The sequence below is a fragment of the Bos grunniens genome, chromosome 25, assembly GCF_055505025.1.
Source record: "Bos grunniens cultivar Pamir isolate PY7600 chromosome 25, Bosgru_T2T1.0, whole genome shotgun sequence".
Classification (NCBI taxonomy): Eukaryota; Metazoa; Chordata; class Mammalia; order Artiodactyla; family Bovidae; genus Bos; species Bos grunniens.
Window position 1 is genome coordinate 8,381,820 of NC_141189.1, and position 21,619 is coordinate 8,403,438.

Here is a 21,619-nt window from a genome sequence, read left to right on the forward strand (position 1 = left end):
CCCTTAAGGGGAGAAGCATGCCTTCACTGTTAACCTAAGGAAAGGTTTGGTGCTTGGCGTGCTAAGGACCAAAAGCAGACTGAAGCCAACTGACCAGTGAGTGAGAAGTAAAAAAAAAAATGAAGGTGGGTAAGCAGATGGCTTTGGGGGTAGATTTGGCTGTGATGGGGAGCAGAGGGATGGGGCAGCAGCTGGAGGGGGCATGGAGGCCAGAGGCAGCTATGCCAAGGCTCTGCCCTGATCTCCCCATGAGAAAGGAGCTGATGAGCCCCAAGGAGTGCAGTCGGCCGACAGCCTCCATCTGTAGCACCTTGGAGCCGGGGATACATTCTTCCCAGACATCCCCAGCCAGTGACAAAGCAGGGTGGGGATACCAGGCCGGGCCACTGCTACCTTGAGGACCCAACCGACATAGATGGTAAGGGTTTTCTGTTGTTCACTTTAAATGACAGAGACCAGAGTTTGCTTAGAAGCCCCATGCGAAGAGTCTAGTTGGGAAAGAGCAGCCGAACATGGACGAGAGAAGACGCACAGATGGAGAGAGGGAGGTCCCTGGGAAAGCAGAAGATGGAGTCTGGACTGCGAGGGAACAGATCCTCAGGCCCGGGGAGGAGGAAGGAGGCAGGAGGATGGGAGGACCGAGAGTGGACATGCGAGGGGGTGCAGGTTTGGGAGCGAGGTGGTGGCAGACCTCCCACCAGAGAAGTTTCTTCTCCTGAGAAGTAGGAAGCAAGGCCAGGCTCCAGAGTCAGGGAGCTAAATCCTTCGAGGCTGCACAGAACTGTGTGTCTGTTTTCTTTTCTTGATGTCTGTTTTACCACCTGCACAATAAACAGCTTGGGTTAGAACCCTGCTCCCCCAACTTGTTTAAGCCTCAATGGGTTTTCAAAAATACACTTTTGGGGGACCCCCACTCTCAGCTGCTGGATCAGAATTTCTGGGGCAAAAGTGGTAAGGGCAAGAATCTATGTGTGTATGTATATATATATGTACATATACGTACTTTAAAAAATATTTATTACCTATTTATTTAGTTACACTGGGTCTTCGTTGCAACACACAGATCTTTAGTTGTGGCTAGTGAACTCTCAGGCGTGGCTCGTGTGATCTAGTTCCCTGACCAGGGATCCAACCCAGCCCCCTGCCTTGGGAGCAGAGAGTCTTAGCCATTGGACCACCAGGGAAGTCCCTGTATATATTTTTAAAGTATGGCCGGGGATGACGTGAAGGCACATCCAGGTTTGGGAACCACCCTGCCGGGCTTATCAGGACCCCTCCAGCTCTGAGAGTTTGTAGTCCCAGCTCCCCCCCAGGATGGTGCAGAATTCTGGCATAGCATTTGACTGAAGCTATAAGCTACAGAGTAAGCCACATGCCACTATCTGTTACCAAGAATTTAAAAAGCCCCAAAGGGCTTCTCTGGTGGTTCAGACAGTAAAGAATCTGCCTGCAGTGCAGGAGACACAAGTTCAATCCCTGGGCTGGGAAGATCCCCTGGAGAAATGAATGGCTACCCACTCCAGTACTCTGGACTGGAGAATCCCATGGACAGAGGGACGTGGTGGGCTACAGTCCATGGGGTCGCAAAGAGTTGGACACAACTGAGTGACTAACACAAAGTCCCAAAGGTACCAGACTCCAAAGAACCATAACAAGGCAAAAAGCCTGGCAGCAAAACCAGAGGTTCTGCCTGCGTGGGAGCCCATTCAGGCTCCTACGATCGATGTTTTCCAAACCCCCTTGGTGGGACGTGGTTAAGGGCAGTCCCAAGAACAGGAGACAGGCATGCTTTTGGCACCTCTACAAAGGGGTGGAGACCTAGCCAGGCCTTTCAGAAACCTGAACCCTGGGGTGGGGGAGGGGGGGAGGGGCTGCCCGGCCCTGAGAGTCCGTCTGCCCCCCTCCACCCCAGAGCTCCTCCTCAGCCCGGTCCCCCTTCCGGGGGCTGCTCCAGACGCTGCAGGCCACCTCTGCTCTCTCTTTGCCTCCCTCTGCCCCTAAGGTCGAGTGGGGACAGGCTGGGGCCACCAGCCAGCTCCATGGACGGGGGACTTCGCCTCTGCTCACCTCCCAGCTTTGGAAAGAAAAGAAGAAAGGTCTGTGTTGCTTTGCATCTGGGAGATCCTTCCCCGTCCTAAACTTCTGGAGGCAGGAAAAAGGGATTTGACCTTGGATTGACTATAAAATAAGGAACAGAGAGAACCTAGAACCTTCCCACAGGTATGAATTTCTTCACTTTTGCTGGCATGTGTGAGTATGAGTGTGTATGACAGGTTTTCCATTGGTCAGAGATGAAGTTGTCCGTAATGATCACCCAGGTCCTTTCTGACCGCATCGGTGCTGTGATTCTGCAGCCCTAACTTTCGTTCAGTTGTTCAACGTTTCCTTAGCACCCATCCTATGCCAGGTGCTGGCACTAGATAAGCCCTGATCCCTGCCCTCAACGGTCCCCAGTCTGGATGGGGAAACAGTAATCGTAATAACAGCGACCACACTTACGGCGGGTCAGGCACTGGGCTAAGCTTTGTATCAACTTTAGCTCATGTATCCTAGCAAAAACTGGAAGAGGTTAAGTGTATTCCTAGCCCCATTTTACAGGTGAGAACAGTGAGGCCCAGTGAGATGAGGTCACACAGCTAGTAGATTGTGGAATCAATGCTTGGAACCACTGTGGATGCAGCCTGCCTGCACTGTAGAGACAGTTCAGGGCAACAGGTGGACCACTACAGCGGAGGGAGGGAGCCATGATCTGCGGGGCTGGCAATGGTGAAGCCTCATTTTGACCAAGGTCTCCAGAGTGTAAGGCAGGACCAAGCTCAGAGCTGGAGATGGGCAGCCTCCACGAGGCCCACTGAGCGCTCTTGGGTCATCTGGGACTTGAGGTCAGTGATGGTCCGGATCAAGGGTCCCCCTCTCTCATTCTGGGGGCCAGGGTGATGGGAGATAGAACAGGAGGACTTCAGGATTCCCCGCCAGCTTCCCTGGGAGCTGTCTGTCCCCACACTTAAGAATGGCGGCTTCCCTGACCTGGGGGGCTAGTGTCCCAGCAGCCTGAGAGGTGGGTGGCCCCCAGGCCTTGGAGGCAGGGGCAGGCCCAGGTCACTGTGGATCCCCCTCAGCAAAGCCTGGACCACAGTTTTCCCCTCCTCACAGTTCTCGACTCCCATCTCCCATCTGTCCCCAGAAGGACAAAAGCTGATTATTCCACTGGGGGCTGTACTGGGCCCCATGAATGGAGTATTGAAAACCCTGTGTCCACATCCAGATAGATTTTCATCCTCTTCCCAACCAGCCTGTTTGTCCGCCAGGATGGAGGCAGAGCCAAGGAAAGATGGGGCGGGGGGCGGTGTTCTTGATGAGAGGGGCACCCACGTCCCTGGGCACCTCAGTCTCAGTGTATTCCAAACAGAATCATCTTCTCTTTAAAAAAAAAAAAAAAAGTATTTGCACTGGGTCTTAGTTGCAGCATGTGGGATCTAGCTAGTTCCTTGACCGGGGATTGAACCCGGGCCCCAAGCATCGGGAGAATGGAGTCTTAGCCACTGGACCACCAGGGAAGTCCCTCAAACAGAACCATCTTCTAAACCAGCCACCCCTCACCGCCCCCGCCACAACCACCCAATCATTATCCACTCACTGGGATGCTGGTGACATGGTGTGAATGTTCACTGAGCTCTACTCTTAGGATTTATGCTCTTCTTGGTTTGTAAACTTCAATCCAAAATTAAACAAAATAATCTCCCTGGGCTTCCTACTTCAAAAGGGCACAGCATCCCAAATGGCATTTAAACTTCCAGTCCTACACCATTTTTGCATATTTGTGACTCATGGGAACCATGTCTCCTTGATGTTTTTTCTTTACATTGACTGTTTTTTTTTTTTTTTTTCCTAATTAAAATTAACTGTAGGGAATTCCCTGGCAGTCCAGCAGTTAGGACTTGGTGCTTTCACTGCTGGGACCCAGGTTCAATCCCTGGTTGGGGAACTAAGATCTCAAAAGCCACGATGCAGCAAAAAATAAATAAATAATTAATTTAAAATTTAATTAACTTTCAAGGGAAACCTGATATTGTTCCAGATCAATGGAAAGCCAGGATCCTTTGTCATAAACAGAATGCACTGCAACAGGAAAAAATTAAGGCAACAGTAAATGTCCATCTATCCCCCCAGCCCCCCTCCACCACAAAGCTCTCCCTGGGCCCTTCCAGCTGGAAGAAGAGACCTGGAACATTTAATTCCAGATGTTCCAGCTGTGACTTCTCACTGCACCTTGATGGGACCACTGGAAAGACCACCCATTGGCTGGACACACAAGGAAGCAGAGATGCACACTGGTCCCCAGCCTGATGAGAGGAGCAGAGGACGGGGGTCTGGAGACAGGAGCACTGCCCCTCCCCCTCTCCCCCCAGCCTTGTCCTTCCTCCTCCTATTGCCACTGGGTGAGTGCCTCCCAACTCCCCTGACCCTTCCCCTTCCCTTTTCTGACTCTCAGCTTTCCCAGTTGTAAAATTATGGTGGGACATGGCCTGTAAACGAGGTGTTTTCCAACATTCTTTCCAGCTCTGCCATTTGCCCCAGGTTGATGAAAGCTAAGGTCTGAGTTGGGGGAGTGGAAGGCTCAGTGTTAAAGGCTAGAGCTCGATGCACACAGAGTCTAGGCAGTGAGGATACTGGAAATAGGGAAGGAGCGAAAGGGCATGGACTCACCAACGGCTGTTGGAAAACCAGCTGGTAGAACAGATGGAATCAAACAACCTAGGAACTAACCTAACTTAGGAAAAAAGAAACTGACTCTCAGTTTCTTCATCTGTAAAATGGGTTCACTAGTACATGCCTCAGAGGTTGTAAGGTAAGGTATGGGGCTGTGTCTGACAAGCCTGTGCACAAATGAAGGGTACTATGGGGTATTAACTTCTCATGCCAGGCCAGTTTCCTTCTTAGGCCACGTGCTCAGAATTGTTTGGTGAAGAGGAGTGTGGCTATCTGGGTTAGAATTTCTGCTCCACCCTTTATTTGCTTTGTGGCCTTGAGCAAGTGGCCTGACCTCACTAAACCTGAAGTTTTCCCTTCTGCAAAATCTAAGCTGCCTCATAAGTTGTCCTAATGATTAAGTGAGCCAGGCCACATAAAGCAATGAGCACAGTGCTGACATATACAGAAGCAGAAGGACTGATAGGGACTTCCCTGGTGGCCCAGTGGTTAAGACTCTGTGCCTCCAATGCAAGTGGTGTGGGTTCTATCCCTGGTCAGGGAACTAAGACCCCACATGCCACAAAGCATGACCAAAAAACCAGAACCAAAAAAAAAAAAGAAACCCAAAGGAAACAGAAAGACTTACATAGGTAAACTCTTTAGTGGGAAACCAGAATGAAACCCAAAGTTAATTTACACCCTTAAGGCAAAGCTGAGGAGTAACAGACTCTGGGCAGGGAGCTCTGGGGAAAACCAAGATGACACAGACCTGGCCACGTCACTGGGCAGAAGGCCTGGAAAGGGGTATGTATATGGCATCCAGAGATTTAGAGGAGAAAGACAGCCCTTTTAGCTGAGAGCTCCAGGAAGGCTTCCCATAGGAGGGGGCTCCATCTGCAGGGCTGTAATGAGCAGGGGGAGCAGAGGAGACAGCAAGATTACAGACCTGGTGACCAGACTGATGCAAGATTAACAAGGAAGGTGAGGCTACTCAGAAGATCCTAGAAGGCTTTGCAGAGAAAGTTCAGGGTCCAGGACTTCTGCAGGAAATGGGGAAGCTTTGAGGAATTCAGCAGTGGAATGGGATCAGCCTGTCTGGGTCTCAGGCAGATCTCTCTGGGGCGGCCCATGGACCAACCGGTGAGGGATGAAGCCAAGAGGCCAACTGGGGCAGTCAGGGGCTTTGGAAGCAGGGGTGGTGACGAGGAAGAGGGTGATGGTGAAGACTTGAGGGGAGGCTTGGAGGGGAGGCTGTGTTCCTGGGGCCAAGGGAGGGGGCTGAGGGGCCAATGCTCTTCCTCACTCTGTTCCAGCTGGTGCCCTACAGCCCACCTCACTGCCCTTTCCAGGTAGGTGCCCCTGCCTCTCCCCCACACTCCCCCAACTCTTGCTCCCAAAGCACTCAGGTGCTCAGAAGACCTCTGTTACTCAAGATGCAAAGGGACAGCTCCAGTGTCCCCATTTTACAGAAAGGGCAAAATAAGGCCCAGGAGGGACTGATCCCAAGGTCCCCACAGCTTCGTGGCAAGGTGGGCATCCTCTAGGTAGGGCCCAGTGACCCCCACCACCACCCCGTGCCAGGTCACTTCTCTCCACAGAACTCAGGCTGGTGGGGGGCCCGAGCCGCTGCCGGGGCCGCCTGGAGGTCCTACACGGGGGCTCCTGGGGCAGCGTCTGTGACGACGACTGGGACGTGGTGGACGCCAATGTGGTGTGTCGTCAGCTGGGCTGCGGCCTGGCGCTGCCCGTGCCCCGGCCCCTCGCCTTCGGCCAGGGCCGAGGCCCCATCCTGCTGGACAACGTGGAGTGCCGCGGGCAGGAAGCCGCCCTGAGCGAGTGCGGCAGCCGAGGCTGGGGCGTGCACAACTGCTTCCACTATGAGGACGTGGCGGTCCTGTGTGACGGTGAGTGGGACAGCCTGTGACCCGGAAGCGCAGACAGACTGCCGGGCAGCAGGGCTGTGGGCTAGACACGTGAAGGGACTTCCCAGAGGTAAGAATGTTCCAGTGAAGACCAAGCCAGCAGCTGCAGTGTGTACATAGTCCTGGGGAAGACCCCCAGCCTGGCAGGCAGGAGCCTGGGCCCTGCCATGCTCCGGCTCATGGTATGACCTCTGCTGAAAACCAGCAATACTGCTTCCACAGAGGGCTTCGATTATCCCAACAGAGAGCTCCCTTCCCAGTTTTATATCCAGACCATTGGGGTCTGGTGGTTTAAGGCCCACTTGGCATAGACCTGCAACAAATCTCTGGGAGGCTTTTACCTTGAAAGCAGTAGTTCTGTTTTTTAAGAAAATCAGCTGGAGGGCTCATTATAAAACCCAGATGGTGGGACTTCCCTGGCGGTCCAGTGGTTAAGACTGCACTCCAATTGCAGGAGGCACAGGCTCAACCCATGGTCAGGGAACTAAGACCCCCACATGCTGCATGGCACAGGAAAAACACACACACACACACACACACACACACACACACACACACTGATGGTAGCCCCATCCCAGAATTTCTGATTCTGCAGACCTGGGATGGAGCCTGAGAATTTGCACGTTGCATTTCCAACAAATTCTCAGGTGATGTGATGCTGCTTTAAAAACTAAGGAAACCAAGAACTGGAAGAAATTCTCTAAAGCAAACTCCTCTAAAGCTACTGCTTTCAGGACTCAGGCGGCCCTTTCTCCTCTCTTACCCAGAGTCCCCAGCTTTGACCCTTTGTGTGGCCAGAAACCGAGATCAGGAAACTTAGGGGTCCATACACTGCCCCTCACATATCTGTGTGTGTGAGGATGGAGAACAGAAATATCCACATCTTCCTCTCTTCCACCCTGCTTCTTTCCCAGAATTCTTGCCCACGCAGCCCCCAACAAGGAGAGTGTTAACCAGCAGGGAACCCCCTACAACGCCCCAGAATGGAAAAGGTAAGCAAAGGCAATGTGGGGGACCACCTGGGTCTTAGGAGAGGGATCCAAGAGGAATCTCCCAAATCCTATCCTAGGCAGTGGGAAGAGAGGGATTACTGATGGGTGAATTTGGTCATTCCCTCACCCCTGCTCTGTCCCCTGCACCCCCACCCCGCAGGCTGCTCACTATCTGGATAAGGAAAGAGGATTCATTCTAGTGAGATGATAGAAATAGTAGCATAAGGTTGGAGAAAATAAAAGAGGTGGGCTAGTGTTAGTCATTCAGTCGTGTCCAACTCTTTGTGGCCCCATGGACTGTAGCCTTCCAGGCTTCTCTGTTCATGGCATTCTCTAGGCAAGAATACTGGAGTGGATTCTCATTTCCTTCTCCAAAAGAGGTGGGGGCTGAAACCTAATCCAATGGGAGAATGAGATATACTATATATAGAAATGCTGATAATCATCTTAGAGCAAGAAAATGAAAAATGAAAAATTCTCTTAAAGGACAGATAAAAAGGCAAGGGAGTCCAGAGGAGGAAGAGGATCCCACTCATCAGAGATTAGAGAGGGCTTCCTGGAGGCAGAGTTGTTTGTGAAGTAAGGAATCAGCACATTCTATACGGTTTAGGAGAGCGTGGACAAGGGCAGGCTGAAAGTGACAGAGTTATAGGATTCTATCCTCAGATCCCCAAAAGCGCCCCTAATCTAGACTGTGAGGAGGCAGTGCTTTGGGGTAAGTAGGTGAGCAGGTCTTCCTGGGTGTTAGGTCCTGGGACACCATGTATTGTGGGTATGCAGAGGGCCTGGGGCAATAGGAAGACCACTAGATTGGGATGGGCAGCAAAGCCCTTGGGGGAGATGCTCCTGGTTCCCGCCCCCATCACCAGGTGAGGGCAGCGTGCGCCTGGTGGGGGGCGCAGGCCCGTGCCAGGGCCGAGTGGAGATCCTGCACGGTGGCCTGTGGGGCACCGTGTGTGACGACGACTGGGGGCTGCCGGACGCAGCCGTGGTGTGCCGCCAGCTGGGCTGCGGGGCGGCCCTGGCAGCCACTACCAACGCCTTCTTCGGCTACGGCACGGGGCACATCTTGCTGGACAACGTGCACTGTGAAGGCGGCGAGCCCCGTCTAGCAGCCTGCCTGAGTCTGGGCTGGGGCGTGCACAACTGCGGGCACCACGAGGACGCCGGCGCGCTCTGCGCAGGTGCGGGGTTGGAGGCGGGGCCGGCGGGGCGGCGCGGGGCGGTGCGCGGGGCGGGGCCGTATTCTGAAGCAGGAGACCGGAAGAGGGACCTCGGAGGGGATCGGGATGTTGAGTGGCTTGATGTTTCCCTGAGCTCTTTCAAAAAGGCCCCCAAATTAGTTTTTGTTTCTCAGTACGACTCTAGAAGTGCCTCATAAAATTCTAGTAGACTCCACGACTATGTAATACTGCAGTATTACCCCACCAATTGAGATTCCCTGGTGGCTCAGACGGTAAAGCGTCTTCCCGCCATGCGCGAGACCCGGGGCTTGATCCCTGGGTTGGGAAGATCCACTGGAGAAGGAAATGGCAACCCACTCCAGTTGCCTAGAAAATTCCATGGATGGAGGAGCCTGGTGGGCTGCAGTCCATGGGGTCTCAGAGAGTCGAACACGATTGAGTGACTTCACCCCACCAATACTCCAGAGTTGTCTAACAGTACTCCAAACATGTCTCCAGAATTTTCTGGCACTCAGTTCAGTTCAGTCACTCAGTCGTGTCCGACTCTTTGCGACCCCGTGGACTGCAGCACGCCAGGCTTCCCTGTCCTTCACCAACTCCCGGAGTTTACTCAAACTCATGTCCATCGAGTCAGTGATGCCATCCAGCCATCTCATCCTGTCATCCCCTTCTCCTGCCTTCAAGTTTTCCTAGCATCAGGGCCTTTTCAAATGAGTCGGCTCTTTGCATCAGTTAAGTAAGCACAGTGACAATATACAGCCTTCCTATTTTCCTATTTGGAACCAGTCTGTTGTTCCACGTCCATTTCTAACTGTTGCTTCCTGACATGCATACAGATTTCTCAAGAGGCAGGTCAGGTGGTCTGGTATTCCCATCTCTTTCAGAATTTTCAGAATTTTCCAGTTTATTGTGATCCACACAGTCAAAGGCTTTGGCATAGTCAATAAAGCAGAAATAGATGTTTTTCTGGAACTCTCTTGCTTTTTCAATAATCCAGCGGATGTTGGCAATTTGATCTCTGGTTCCTCTGCCTTTTCTAAAACTAGCTTGAACATCTGGAAGTTCACGGTTCACAGACTGTTAAAGCCTGACTTGGAGAATTTTGAGCATTACTTTACTAGTGTGTAAGATGAGTACAATTGTGCGGTAGTTTGAGCATTCTTTGGCATTGCCTTTCTTTGGGATTGGAATGAAAACTGACCTTTTCCAGTCCTGTGGCCACTGCTGAGTTTCTGGCACTAAGTACTCTTTTTTTTTTTTTTTAATTGTTGGCATTTTCTTTTTAATTTTTATTTTATATTGGAATGTAGTCTATTTACAATGTTGTAATTCTTTTCAGTGTAGAGCACACTGATTTAGTTATACATATGTGTGTGCGTGCTCAGTCATGTCTGACTCTTTGAACCCTTAAACTATACTTATACATATATACATGTATATACATGGATTTTTCTTGATTCTTTTCCCATATATGTTATTATTACAGTATGTTGAGTGCTATACGGTAGGTTCTTGTTGATTACACTTGTTGATTACTAAGCACTCTTTGTGAAATACTTCGGAGTAAAGTAATAGTACTTTAAGATAGCTCCAGAGATACTCCAGAATTCTTTCACTGAAACTCAGGTATGTCCCCTGAATTCCCTCTCTCTTCAATCCTGATTCTCTTATGATAGTATTTCCCCTCACCTGGTCCTTCTTCCGCAGTGAAAGGTTTTCTGAACAAATAGAAATAATAGGGCTGTTAATGGCACTTTACAGATGGATTCCACTCTGCCAGATATTAAGTGCTTGACCATGCCTCACGGCAAACCAGGAGCCATCAATCCCGATTTACAGATGGGAAAGCTGAGGCCCAATGAGGCACAGTGAGCCCTGGCAAAGCCTCAGCTAACCTTTCTGCATAATCTTGAGCATGCCCCTTGCCCCTTCTAATCTTATTTATCTGTAAGACGGGGATAGTGAGTTTTGTTCTGCAAGCCCCTCAGGACTGTGCATGGCCCTCCCTGGTGGGCAAGACCTTCTTTATCTCCCCAACTTGAACATACATTGGGCTTCTGAGAACCCTGGAAAGAAATGAAAACATGCTTGTGAAAGTGTTGTATAAACTATAGAGTGTACGCCTAGGCAGCACAAATAAATGACCAGAATTGGCAAAGCGGGGCAGACTTCCTTGGACCCCAGCTGAGGCTGAGCCTCCAGCTCTGGAAGTAAAATCTGTTTGTCTTCTCCAGGGAAACCCTCTCATTCTCTCCAGGAACCAGAACCTTGGCCTCTGACCCCACTCCCTTCTCTCCTACTCTAGTCCTGGGCCACTCGACTCTCACAGCACTGCCACCGTCAGCCACAAGAGTGGACTGGGCCTGGCACACAGAGCCAGAGGGTAAGGAGCCCTGCCCTCCAGGCTGGAATGGTAGGGATGAGGTGGGTAGGACTGGAAATTGGGAAGACTGTCTGGATCCATGGGGAGGGGGCCTGGGCTAGCAGGCCAGGGCTTTTGAACCAGATGGTAAAGACGTGAGTGAGAGAACGGATGAGCAGATGGAGCAAGAATGAAATCCGGAGCTCTGAAAAGTTCAGCAGGGTGGGAGGAGGCACTTCTTAGAAGCTCTGAAATAAAATTTGGCAGGGGCCGGGTGGAATGGGGTGCTGAGATTGGAAATCGAGGAGACTTGTGAAAATTGAGATACACGTTGAATGAAGGACAGAAGTACTTTTGGAATGAGGGCTGGAACTATCGTTGGCACTGAAGTCTGGAAGTAGGATTTGATTCATTTCCTTCAAGTTTCCTGAGGACCCCACCACAGCAGACAACATGGTAACTCTAGAATTGAGGCTGAGTAGGGTGAAGGCGTGGTAGAGGTCGGACATCTCCGTAGGTGCGCCGTGTGCCATGCTGCAGGCCAGAAGTCCCCTTTGTCCCATTCAAACGCTCTAGATGCCTTGTCTCTGCAGCTACAGGAGTTGGTGCCCTGCCTTCCAGGGAGCCCGCACGGCTCACCACTGCCGCCTGGGCGGCAGGGAAGAAAAGTAAGTGGCAGGGCAGGGGTTCCGTTGCGGGTGGGAGAGGGTGGGGCCAGGGCTCTGCCAGGGAGCGGGCGGCCCCAGCCCAGCCCCTCTGGCCGCGGGCCTGTGCACCCTGCAGGCGGGCGGCTGCGGCTGGTAGGTGGCCCAGGCCCGTGCCGCGGTCGCGTAGAGGTGCTGTACGCCGGGGGCTGGGGCACCGTGTGCGATGACGACTGGGACTTCGCGGACGCGCGCGTGGCCTGCCGCGAGGCGGGCTGCGGGCCGGCGCTGGGCGCCACGGGCCTTGGCCACTTCGGCTACGGCCGCGGCCCCGTGCTGCTGGACAACGTGGGTTGCGCCGGCACGGAGGCCCGCCTCAGCGACTGCTTCCACCTGGGCTGGGGCCAGCACAACTGCGGGCACCACGAGGATGCGGGCGCGATCTGCTCAGGTGAGGCCGCAGCAGGACCACATATGCACTGCGGCACAGGCGAGGCTGAACGCCTTCTGGGAAGTGGGCGGGGCCCCGCGCAGGCGCTTACTTAGGCATTGGCGGGGTCTGCTGTGAAGTAGGCGGGGCCGCGCGCTGGCCCGTGCCGTGGTGCCGGCGGGACGAACAGGCTCTGAGGAATGGGCGGGGCCTCACGGAGGCAGGCTCTGGGGGTGGGCGGAGCCTCGCAGAGGCAAGCTCTGCGGCGCGGGCAGGGCGGGGTTCGTTGGGAAATGGGCGGGGTCGCGCGTGAGCGCTCACCGCGGCACTGCAGCGTGAGCGCGGCGGGAGAGTGCTCACGCTCCGCAGTAAGAGGTGGAGCCCACCATCGGGTGGAGCCCACTCTCTCTGCGGCTGCGCGGCATGGGCGGGGCCGGGAAGGGAGCGCCCTCTGCGGCAGTGCGGGGCGGGGCCCGAGCAGAGTCCGAAGTGCCGGAGCTCAGAGTGGGAGAGTCAGTCAAGGGCGTAGTCCGGGAGCTTTTGCTGTGCTGCGTCAAGGATCCGAAAAGCTCTAGTTAGCAACGAAAGTTGATCAGCTTTCGGGGAGCATACGTTTGTCCCTTGGGAAGTCACTGGAAAAGGGATAGTTGCAGAGTCCGACACATTTAAAAATGCGTCTCTTTATTGACGGATGTGGGAATTGATATTTTCGCCCTTGTCTGGTGCCCTGGTGGTAGCTTTGGCCACAGAGGGCTCTGCTTTGGGCCCAGAGTGAGAGAAACACAAACCCCGTTTCTGTTCCAAGGAGTGGGGGCCTATGAAGCCCTTTCTGATCCTAGATCAGGCTTCCCTTGGAGGGTAAGAGGTGACCTGGTCTCAAGGGACTGGTTCCCTAGTATCACAGCCACCTCTTTCTCTGTCCTTGCTGAACCAGGTCCAGAGGAGCTAGTCCAGCAGGAGGGTGCTGAGACCACCCGGGTACCCACTCCTCGGCCCAGGGACGGTAGGTGTTCACAGTCCCTAAGAGTGAGGTGGAGGCATCAGAGTAGGAGGGACCAGATCTGGAGGGAAGTCACAGCCCCAGGTTACACAGCAGATTTGCACCAGATCCTAGAACTCTTGTCCTTTCCTGTTAGTCTCAGGCCTCATCAATAGAGGTATGATGTCTGGAAGGAGGGAGGGGGGTTTTAAGGTAGAGCAATTGAGAGATTTCTAGACTTGAGACCAAAATAAAGGGACGGGGTTCCTGTCCTGAGGAAATCAATGAAAGAATTCAGGCTTTAATTTGGGGAGTCCAGAGGGGAGGGGAAATGGTGATGACCTTCGGGGACACAATCTCATTTGACAACAGCTGTAGGGCTGAGGTATTAGGATTGTAAACAGCCAACTAAGGAGAGAGCAGGCATGGAGCTCGCAGCATGCACAGAACACCCCACAAGGGCTTGTACACACTTCCCTGATGCCCATCTTATTTTATCTCATTTGTCTGCCCTTGTCCAGTGGCTCCCAGGGCAGTGAGGTGTCCCAAACCACCACCCTTTGTCTCCTCTTAACTACCCCTCCCCTGGCCTAGCTTGGGAGTGGCCTGGCCTGGGCCGGCCCCTTCCAGCCCCAGGCATTGTCCCCCCACAGGACACCTACGTCTGGCCAACGGAGCCCACCGATGTGAGGGGCGTGTGGAGCTCTTCCTAGGGCAGCGGTGGGGCACTGTCTGTGATGATGCTTGGGACCTGCGGGCAGCTGGCGTCTTGTGTCGCCAGCTGGGCTGTGGCCAGGCCCTGGAAGCCCCTGGTGAGGCCCACTTTGGCCCAGGCCGAGGCCCTATTCTCCTGGACAATGTCAAGTGCCGTGGGGACGAGAGTGCCCTGCTGCTGTGCTCTCACATCCGCTGGGATGCCCACAACTGTGACCACAGCGAGGATGCCAGTGTCCTGTGCCAGCCGGAGTGACCCAGCTTGCTCTGCAGACCACCTCTTCTGGGAGCCTACTGTGGCCTGCCCCTCTTCCTCCAGGAAGTGCTCCTCCTGTGACAGCAGCAGTTCACTCTGCCTGCCCTCCCCTTGCTTGGGAGAGAGCCTGCCTAAATGGTGTGGTCCTGCCTAGGGAAGCAGAGCCCATCAACTTAGTGTCTGACCTCACTGTCATCACCTGTGCTGGGCCCAGTTCAATGAAAGCTCCCACTTTCTGCTCAGCTCAAACAGAAAGTGGTGGGGAGTGAATAACTCCTAACTGTCCTCTTTGGCAGGGGTCCCATTACAGGAACCCTGACCCAGCCTTCCTGGTCTGTCCTCCAGAAGGTCCAGAATGGGGTATATCCCTTCCTTCCCACCTCTACTCATCTTGGAATCCTCAAGAAGAGGGAAGGCAGGAGAGGCCTACAGTTCTGACCTTAGACTGCCAAGGGCTGCAGAAGAACCGGGGTCATTGCGCTGGCCTGCTCCAAGAGGGCCAGATGGTGCTTGGCTGGACAAGGGGACTGGAAGGGGCCAAAGCAGTGACAGTGGTCCCTCCCTGCAGCTAGAACCAGCAACTCTGATTTCTGCTGCCCCCACGACAGAGCCTCCATTTTGCAGATGCAAAGAACCCTGGGGGCCTGTAGCCACCCATTCATAGGTGCCAAGTCAATAAAGCATTGTTTCCCCTCCTTTTCCTCTTTTAACCAAGGTCAATGTTGGTGCGTAAGTGCACTGTTTGTGGCAGCAGGAAAGACTCTGGTTAGGACTCTGGAGGAAACCCTCTGGGGGATGGAGGGCGGGTCAAGAGCATCATCAGAGAGCTTTCCGCAGGCCCATCGCATCCTGGAGACGCTGACTCACAGTGTCAGGCCGCCAAGAAGGCCCCTAGAAGGTCCCCTGGGCCATCCTCACTTTTATGTTCACAGAAATCTGGGTCCTCGACGGGGTCTACTCAAGGTCACGAAACATGGTGGTCATGGCAGCGGAATGACTAGAAGAGAAAAAAATTGACAGGAGGCAGAAAGAATGATGGGGAAAAGGAAGCAGCACTGGGGCTTCCCCAAGGGCTGCTCTTGGGGTACCTCACCTGGAGCCCTAGGGCCACAGAGAAGTAGGGGATCCTGCCAGAGCCTCTCTCAGCCCCAAGGTGCATGACTTGCCAATAGCAACTGTCTGACCAAAAAAGCCCCGCCTTCCACATTAGCCTGCAGGCTCTGTATGAGTTTTCTCTCATTGTGTAGCAAATTATCACAAATTTAGTGACTTTAAACAACATAAATTTATCATCTTACAGTTCCCGAGGTCATGAGTTGGAAATGGGTTTCCCCATTTCTAAATTCAATTCTAAATTCATTTCTAAATTCAATTCTAAATTCAAGAGTGTTGGCAGGGCGATATTCTTTCTAGAGGATCCAGAGGTGAATCCATTTCCTCACCTTTAGCAGCTTCTAGAGGCTGCCTGCATTCCATGCTTGCTCAAGACCTCCTTCTGGTCAGCAATCGCATCACTCCGACCCCAGCTTCCATCATCTCATCTCTTCTTCTGACTCTCCCGCCTCCCTCTTCCATCCTTAAAGGTCTTTTATGATTATATCAGGCCCACCTGGATAATCCAAGATAATCTCCCCATCTCAAGGTCCTTAATTTAAGCACATCTGCACAATCTTTTTAACCATGTAAAGTCACATTTTCACCAGCTCCAGGGATTAGGACATGGACATCTTTGAGGGGAAGGCATTGTTCTGCTTCCCACAGGCTCCAAACCCAAGTCTTGGCTGCCAGCCAAAAAGTGAGGCAGACACTTAAGCTCCAAACTCCATCAGCTCTTGGCAGTATTGGTTTTGTCTCCATTTGTCAGGGAGCACCCTGCAACTTACTGTGTCATTGGAGGGACGAGGGCTGGAGGAGGGAAAGGAATGACAATGCTGAAGAATTCAGGGAGTCGGGGCTTCTGGTTCAGGATGGTGAAGTAGAAGGATGTGTGCTCATCTCCTCCTGTGAGAGCACCAAAGAATGGAGGGAGTCAGGCAGAGAAACAGGGAAGTTCTAGCCACCAAGAGCCTCAGACCTGAGCGCAGCACGCTATCATTTTGCACAGCCCACGGTTATTACCTCTCCAGGTACATCACTGACTCGATAAGACATGAGTTTGAGCAAGCTCCAGGAGTTGGTGATGGACAGGGAAGCCTGGCATGTTGCAGTCCATGAGGTCGCAAAGAGTGGGACACGACTGAGCAACTGAACTGACTGACTGACTGAGGTACACCCACATTCATTGTCTTGAGGTGTATCACAGCTTCCCACCCCTGGACTCCCCTTCCCCATCTAACAAAGTGCTTTCATCGATGCTCAACTCAAGGGAAGTATTAGCATCCCTTTTTACAGACAGGGAAAACTGAGGCTCAGAGACCGGAAATGATTTATCCAGGTTTGCAGAGTAGATGCAGGACTGGAAGTTAAGCTTCTTTTATTTCTTAGCTGCACCACATGGCATGCAGGATCTTAATTCCCTGACCAGGGATTGAACCTGTGCCCCCTGCATTGGGGGCAAGGAGTCTTAGCACTGGACTTCCAGGGAAGGCCATTTGCTCAACTCCTTAGTTCAGTCTACAAAGTCTCCTGCACAGACTGGCCCTGCTTGTGTTTTTGACATCATCCATCACCACTTGGTGCCAGGATCTCGCCAGGCTGAACTACTTTCAGTTCCTCTAATGTCTGGGCTTTCTTCCCACCGGGCCTCTGCACATGCTGTTCTCTCTGCCTGGAATACACGTCACCCTCTCCCCTCCTTCCCCCTTAGTCAACTCTTATTTAGACTCATGGCTCAACTTTCCTTTCTCCAGAAGGCCTTCACGGGTACCCGCTCCCGCACCCACGGTCAGGACTAGGAGCCCCCATCACACCATGCACTTGCCCAGGGACAGCACCGACCCACGCATCTCAGCGGACTGCTCTGACTCGGCTGTGTCCTCCTGGGGCTGGGGGTGTTGTGTTCAACTTTGTGTGCGAGACCTCATACACGGCAGGTGCTCAAATAATAGTTGGCCAGTGAACAGAGGACCTGAGCAAATATTTCTGGAGCGCCCGTGTGCTAGTCTGCACACTGGGCTGGACTCTGGGGCTGCAGAGCCCCAGAAAGATCTAGACCCGTTTCTGTTTGCAGGGCCCAGAGGTTACCTTCAAGGCAAGTCCCGTGAAAAGCCACTGAACAAATCAACAGCCAAGAGATTTGGAGCAGTGATTCGTGCTAGGAAGAACATGAAGCAGGGTGTTATGGGAGGGAATGGATGGTGAGGGAAAGCCTCTGAGGAGGTGAGACTTGAGCTGGGCCTGGGTGGGAACCAGCCATGAGCCTTCTGTGGACCATGAAAAGGTTTAGGGTAGACCATTCCAGGTCTGTCACTAGGGATTTAGCCTGGCCTGCAGAAGGACCAGAAAAAAGGGCATTGTGACTGGAGCAAAGTGCCAAGAGACAAGTCAGGAAAGCTGGTAAGGGTCAGACCGCTCAGGGCTTTCTGGGCCACAGAGAAGAGTTCTATTCTAAGGGCAATGAGCCTCTTGGCCATCTTCCGCATCTTTCAACTTCCTGACTGCACCTTGCCTCTTGAGATTAATTAAAAGGGCCCATTAAAATAGGATACCAAGGATCCCTACCAAAAATCTCAGGAATTCTTATGGAGGTTAGTGAAGTGAGTGAAAGTCAGTTGTGTCCAACTTTTTGCGACCCCGTGGATTACACAGCCCATGGAATTCCCCAGGCCAGAATACTGGAGTGGATAGCCTTTCCCTTCTCCAGGGGATCTTCCCAACACGGGGATCGAACCCAAGTCTTTTGCATTGCAGGCAGATTGTTTCACCAGCTGAGCCACAAGGGAAGCCTAAGAATACTGGAGTGGGTAGCCTATTCCTTCTCCAGCAGATCTTCCCAACCCAGGAATCAAACTGGAGTCTCCTGCATCGTACCAACTGAGCTATGAGGGAAGCCCCTTATGGAGGTTAGGTCCTGCTAAGTCCCCCTGACTTTTGCTGATTGCTGAATCTCCCATCTGCTTTTGGAGAAGGCAATGGCACCCCACTCCAGTACTCTTGCCTGGAAAATCTCATGGACGGAAGAGCCTGGTACGCTGCAGTTAATGGGATCGCTAAGCGTCGAAAACGACTGAGCAACTTCACTTTCACTTTTCCCTTTCATGCATTGGAGAAGGAAATGGCAACCCACTCCAGTGTTCTTGCCTGGAGAATCCCAGGGACGGGGGAGCCTGGTGGGCTGCCATCTATGGGGTCGCACAGTCGGAAACGACTGAAGCGACTTAGCAGCAGCAGCAGCATCTGCTTTTACCTCCTTTGTGACTCCCCCTTTACCTGTTCACTGACTAAGCCCTTCACCCCTAAAGTTCCACCTGTTCCGGGCTGCGCACAGTGCACGCTTGGCCACTGATCGGGGGCAAGCATTCAACAAGCAGCTGAGGGACTGCTCTGGTGGTCCAGTGCTTAAGACTCCACCTTCCAATGCAAGGGACTCGGATTTGATCCGTAGTTGGGAACTAAGATCCCACACACCTTGGGGGAACTAAGCCCTCATGCCCGTGGGCTCTGGAACCCATGCAGTGCCACAACTCGAGAGAAGCCCGCGTACAGCAACGAAAGATCCCACGTGCCACAGCTAAGACCTGACACAGCCATAAATAGATAAATAAATGTTAAAAAATAAAGATGCAGCACGCCACAATGAAGATCGAAGATCCCCGTGTGCCAAAACTAAGACCCAGCACAGCCAAAAAAATAAATATAAAGAACAACATTAAAGAACCAAACAACTGAAAATTAAAAATTAGATACCCTGTTTTTTTTTTAAACTCAAGTCCATTATTATTATTTTGGCCATGCCACACAGCCTGTGGGATACAAATTCTCTAACCAGGGATGGAACCTAGGTTCTCTGCTGTGGAAGCTCAGAGTCCTAACCACTGGACCACCAAGAAGTCCCTACATATCCTGTTTTTAAAGAGCTCTTTTGTATATTCACACAGGGCCACCATCACCACCACTGCACACACAGGCACATTCCCACATCATTTTTATTTTGATTTTCTTTACTCTAGCCCTAACAGCCTACCCCAAATGAGACCCTCCCTGTCTCCTACCCCAACGTTTGCAAGCCCTCTGACTCCTACATTTTTGCCTTTTCTTAAACAACAGCATTACTGAGATATAATTCACATATCATAACATTCACCCTTTTAAAGTGTACAATTCAGTGGTCCGTTAGCTATTTGCAAGGTTGTGCAACCATCACCACTATCTAATTCCAGTACATTTCATCACCCCACCAAAAAAACCTCATATCCATTAGCAGTCACTCGCCATCTCCCCACCCCTGGGGCATCTGGCAGCCGCTAATTCACTTTCTGTCCAGATGGCTTCTAGACATTTTGTAGACATACAATCAGGCAATATGGGAGACCCAGGTTTGATCCCTCGGTCGGGAAGATCCCTGCAGAAGGAAATGGCAACCCACTCCAGTATTCTTGCCTGGGAAATACAATGGACAGAGGAGCCTGGTGGGCTACAATCCATAGGATTGCACAGCCAGACATGACTTAGCAACTAAACAACAATAGCACAAATGATAATAACATGCTTAACATTTTGAGGGATTACCAAATTGTTTTGCACTGTGGATGGGCCATTTTACATTCCCACGTGCACTGCACAGGGGTTCCAATTCTCCACATTTTTGTTAATTCTTGTCATCCCCATCCCCTTAAAAAAATTCTAGCCATCCTAGTGACTGTGAAGTGTTATCTCCTGGTTTGGGTTTGTATTTCCCTAAAGACTAATTATGTCAAGTGTCTTTTGTTGTTGTTGTTATTGACAATTTGTGTATCTTCTTTGGAGAAATGTCTATCAAGTCCTTTGCCCATTTTTCGATTGGGTTCTTTCCCATTTCTTAGGCAGAACTGTTTATTTTGTCTACTGCCTAGCCTCCAGGACTAGCTTTCCAAAACTGTCCCTTTTGTTTTGCTAATCAAAGCTGGTTCTCCTAATTTAATTCTGCAGCCACCTATGAAACTAAGTGGTTTCATATACATTGTATTCATTGTCTCACTGTCTCAACCTAAGAGATGGAGATAAAAATCTTTCTAGGATTTTACACAGGAGGATTTAGGGACTGGCTAGGATCACACAGCTACATAATTAAGAGGGTGAGATTCGCTCCCTGAACTGTCAAACTCCAGAGAAGCTCCATGCTTTTCCTACTAACTAGTACAACCGTGTCTCCTGACTTCTCCTGGACGTGTTTATCGCTGCTGTACAAAAGAAAAACGCAGGGTCAGAGAAGGATCAGTTTTTCTGGGTCACAAAGATCAGGGATCAGGTCTAGGGATTCTCACCTCTGCCCCCAAATCCTCCTCCCAGTCCCACACGCTCAGTGGCGTGGACCTGGAGGGGGTGACTTGGCTCGGCCCTTCCGGCCCAGTCGGGTCGCGCCTTCCTGCTGAGTCATGGCGGAGGGGCAGGGCGGGGTGGACGCCCCAAGAGAAGAGAGACTAGGAGCCGCCCTGCGTGAGAACCGAAGCCCCACCTCTGGCTCCGGGGTAGCCTTCTGATTGGAGAGGCTTGGACTGACATAGCCAATCACAGCAAGCTGCGGCGTGCGGGTGGGGCGGAGCCAAAGGCAAAGGCACCACCTCCCCTCCTATCTGAGAATCTGCCCTTTCCGGGCGCGCCCCTTGGGGCTTTGGGGAGCGTGCTGGGCTCCGCTACTGGAGAGGGGGGTGTGCCTGGAACTGGGGTGGAAGCATGGTGCCACCTATGCGGGGTCAGGAGAAAAGGGTCAGGAAGAGCGCCCAAGAACCTGGGGTGAAGGCGAGCTTTTCTAGTCTGTGCGGCCATTCTCAGTTTACAAAGAGCGTTTGACACTCCACCCGCCCCCAATCGGGCCAGGCTGGGATCTTTATTCTTGTTTTAGGGGAGGATTACCCTGCAGAGGACTATTAAAATTATAAGGCCAGTTTTTATTAAAACTGGCATTTGGAAGGGGCAGGCCCAGGTACTTGCAGACAGGTGTACTAGGCTGAGAGTTTCACGACCAGCCGCTTAGGGGCACCCGGACAAAGGCCTGGGCGTGCAAGGTTGGTCCTGAGGGTCTTTGAGATATAGACAAGGGGCAGGGAGGGTGGTCTCTGGATCTCAGCAGTTTGTTCATCAAATTCATAGTCTAGGCCCTGTCTCTCCCTACCCCCACCCCGCCCCCTCCCCTGCACCGCCCTCCACCGCTCTGCACGTCTCTGGCCTCTGCCCTTGGTCTTGGTCTGCTTAAGCTTATCTTACTCTCAAAGACTGCTAGCAGCCTTTCTTCCTCTCAGCCTCACTCAGCTACTCAGCAAATATTAATATTTGAGCCCTTCCTTGTGTCAAACTGGAACAAACAGCG

The 21,619-nt window shown here is 52.4% G+C and overlaps 1 protein-coding gene and 1 long non-coding RNA gene across 4 annotated transcripts; one reads left to right on the forward strand and one right to left on the reverse strand.

The window, feature by feature from the left end:
* The first annotated feature begins 4,253 nt into the window (after nt 1-4,253).
* SSC4D (scavenger receptor cysteine rich family member with 4 domains) lies at nt 4,254-14,870 on the forward strand. Its single transcript, XM_086374420.1, has 10 exons — nt 4,254-4,439; nt 6,006-6,041; nt 6,291-6,596; nt 7,529-7,606; nt 8,476-8,790; nt 11,096-11,173; nt 11,746-11,820; nt 11,936-12,247; nt 13,161-13,229; nt 13,859-14,870. Exons 1-10 carry the CDS (start codon nt 4,274-4,276, stop codon nt 14,173-14,175), a joined length of 1,752 nt encoding a protein of 583 aa, XP_086230546.1. The 5' UTR covers nt 4,254-4,273; the 3' UTR covers nt 14,176-14,870.
* Nucleotides 12,889-20,872, reverse strand: LOC147344947 (uncharacterized). 3 transcript variants are annotated; one of them, XR_015154398.1, is made up of 3 exons: nt 20,577-20,772; nt 16,059-16,176; nt 12,889-15,172 (listed from the first exon to the last, which is right to left on the reverse strand). It is a non-coding gene; the product is annotated as an uncharacterized LOC147344947 (long non-coding RNA). The 3 variants fall into 3 exon arrangements; XR_015154397.1 differs by having other exon boundaries at nt 15,618-16,176; nt 20,577-20,746; XR_015154396.1 differs by lacking the exon at nt 12,889-15,172 and having other exon boundaries at nt 15,442-16,176; nt 20,577-20,872.
* Between the last annotated feature and the right edge of the window lie 747 nt (nt 20,873-21,619).

Coding starts and splice junctions, on each gene's coding strand:
- SSC4D (XM_086374420.1), top strand. CDS start 4,274: ATGGGACCACTGGAAAGACCACCCATTGGCTGGACACACAAGGAAGCA. Junction 7,607..8,475: donor AACGCCCCAGAATGGAAAAG/GTAAGCAAAGGC, acceptor CCCCATCACCAG/GTGAGGGCAGCGTGCGCCTG. Junction 11,821..11,935: donor CTGGGCGGCAGGGAAGAAAA/GTAAGTGGCAGG, acceptor TGCACCCTGCAG/GCGGGCGGCTGCGGCTGGTA.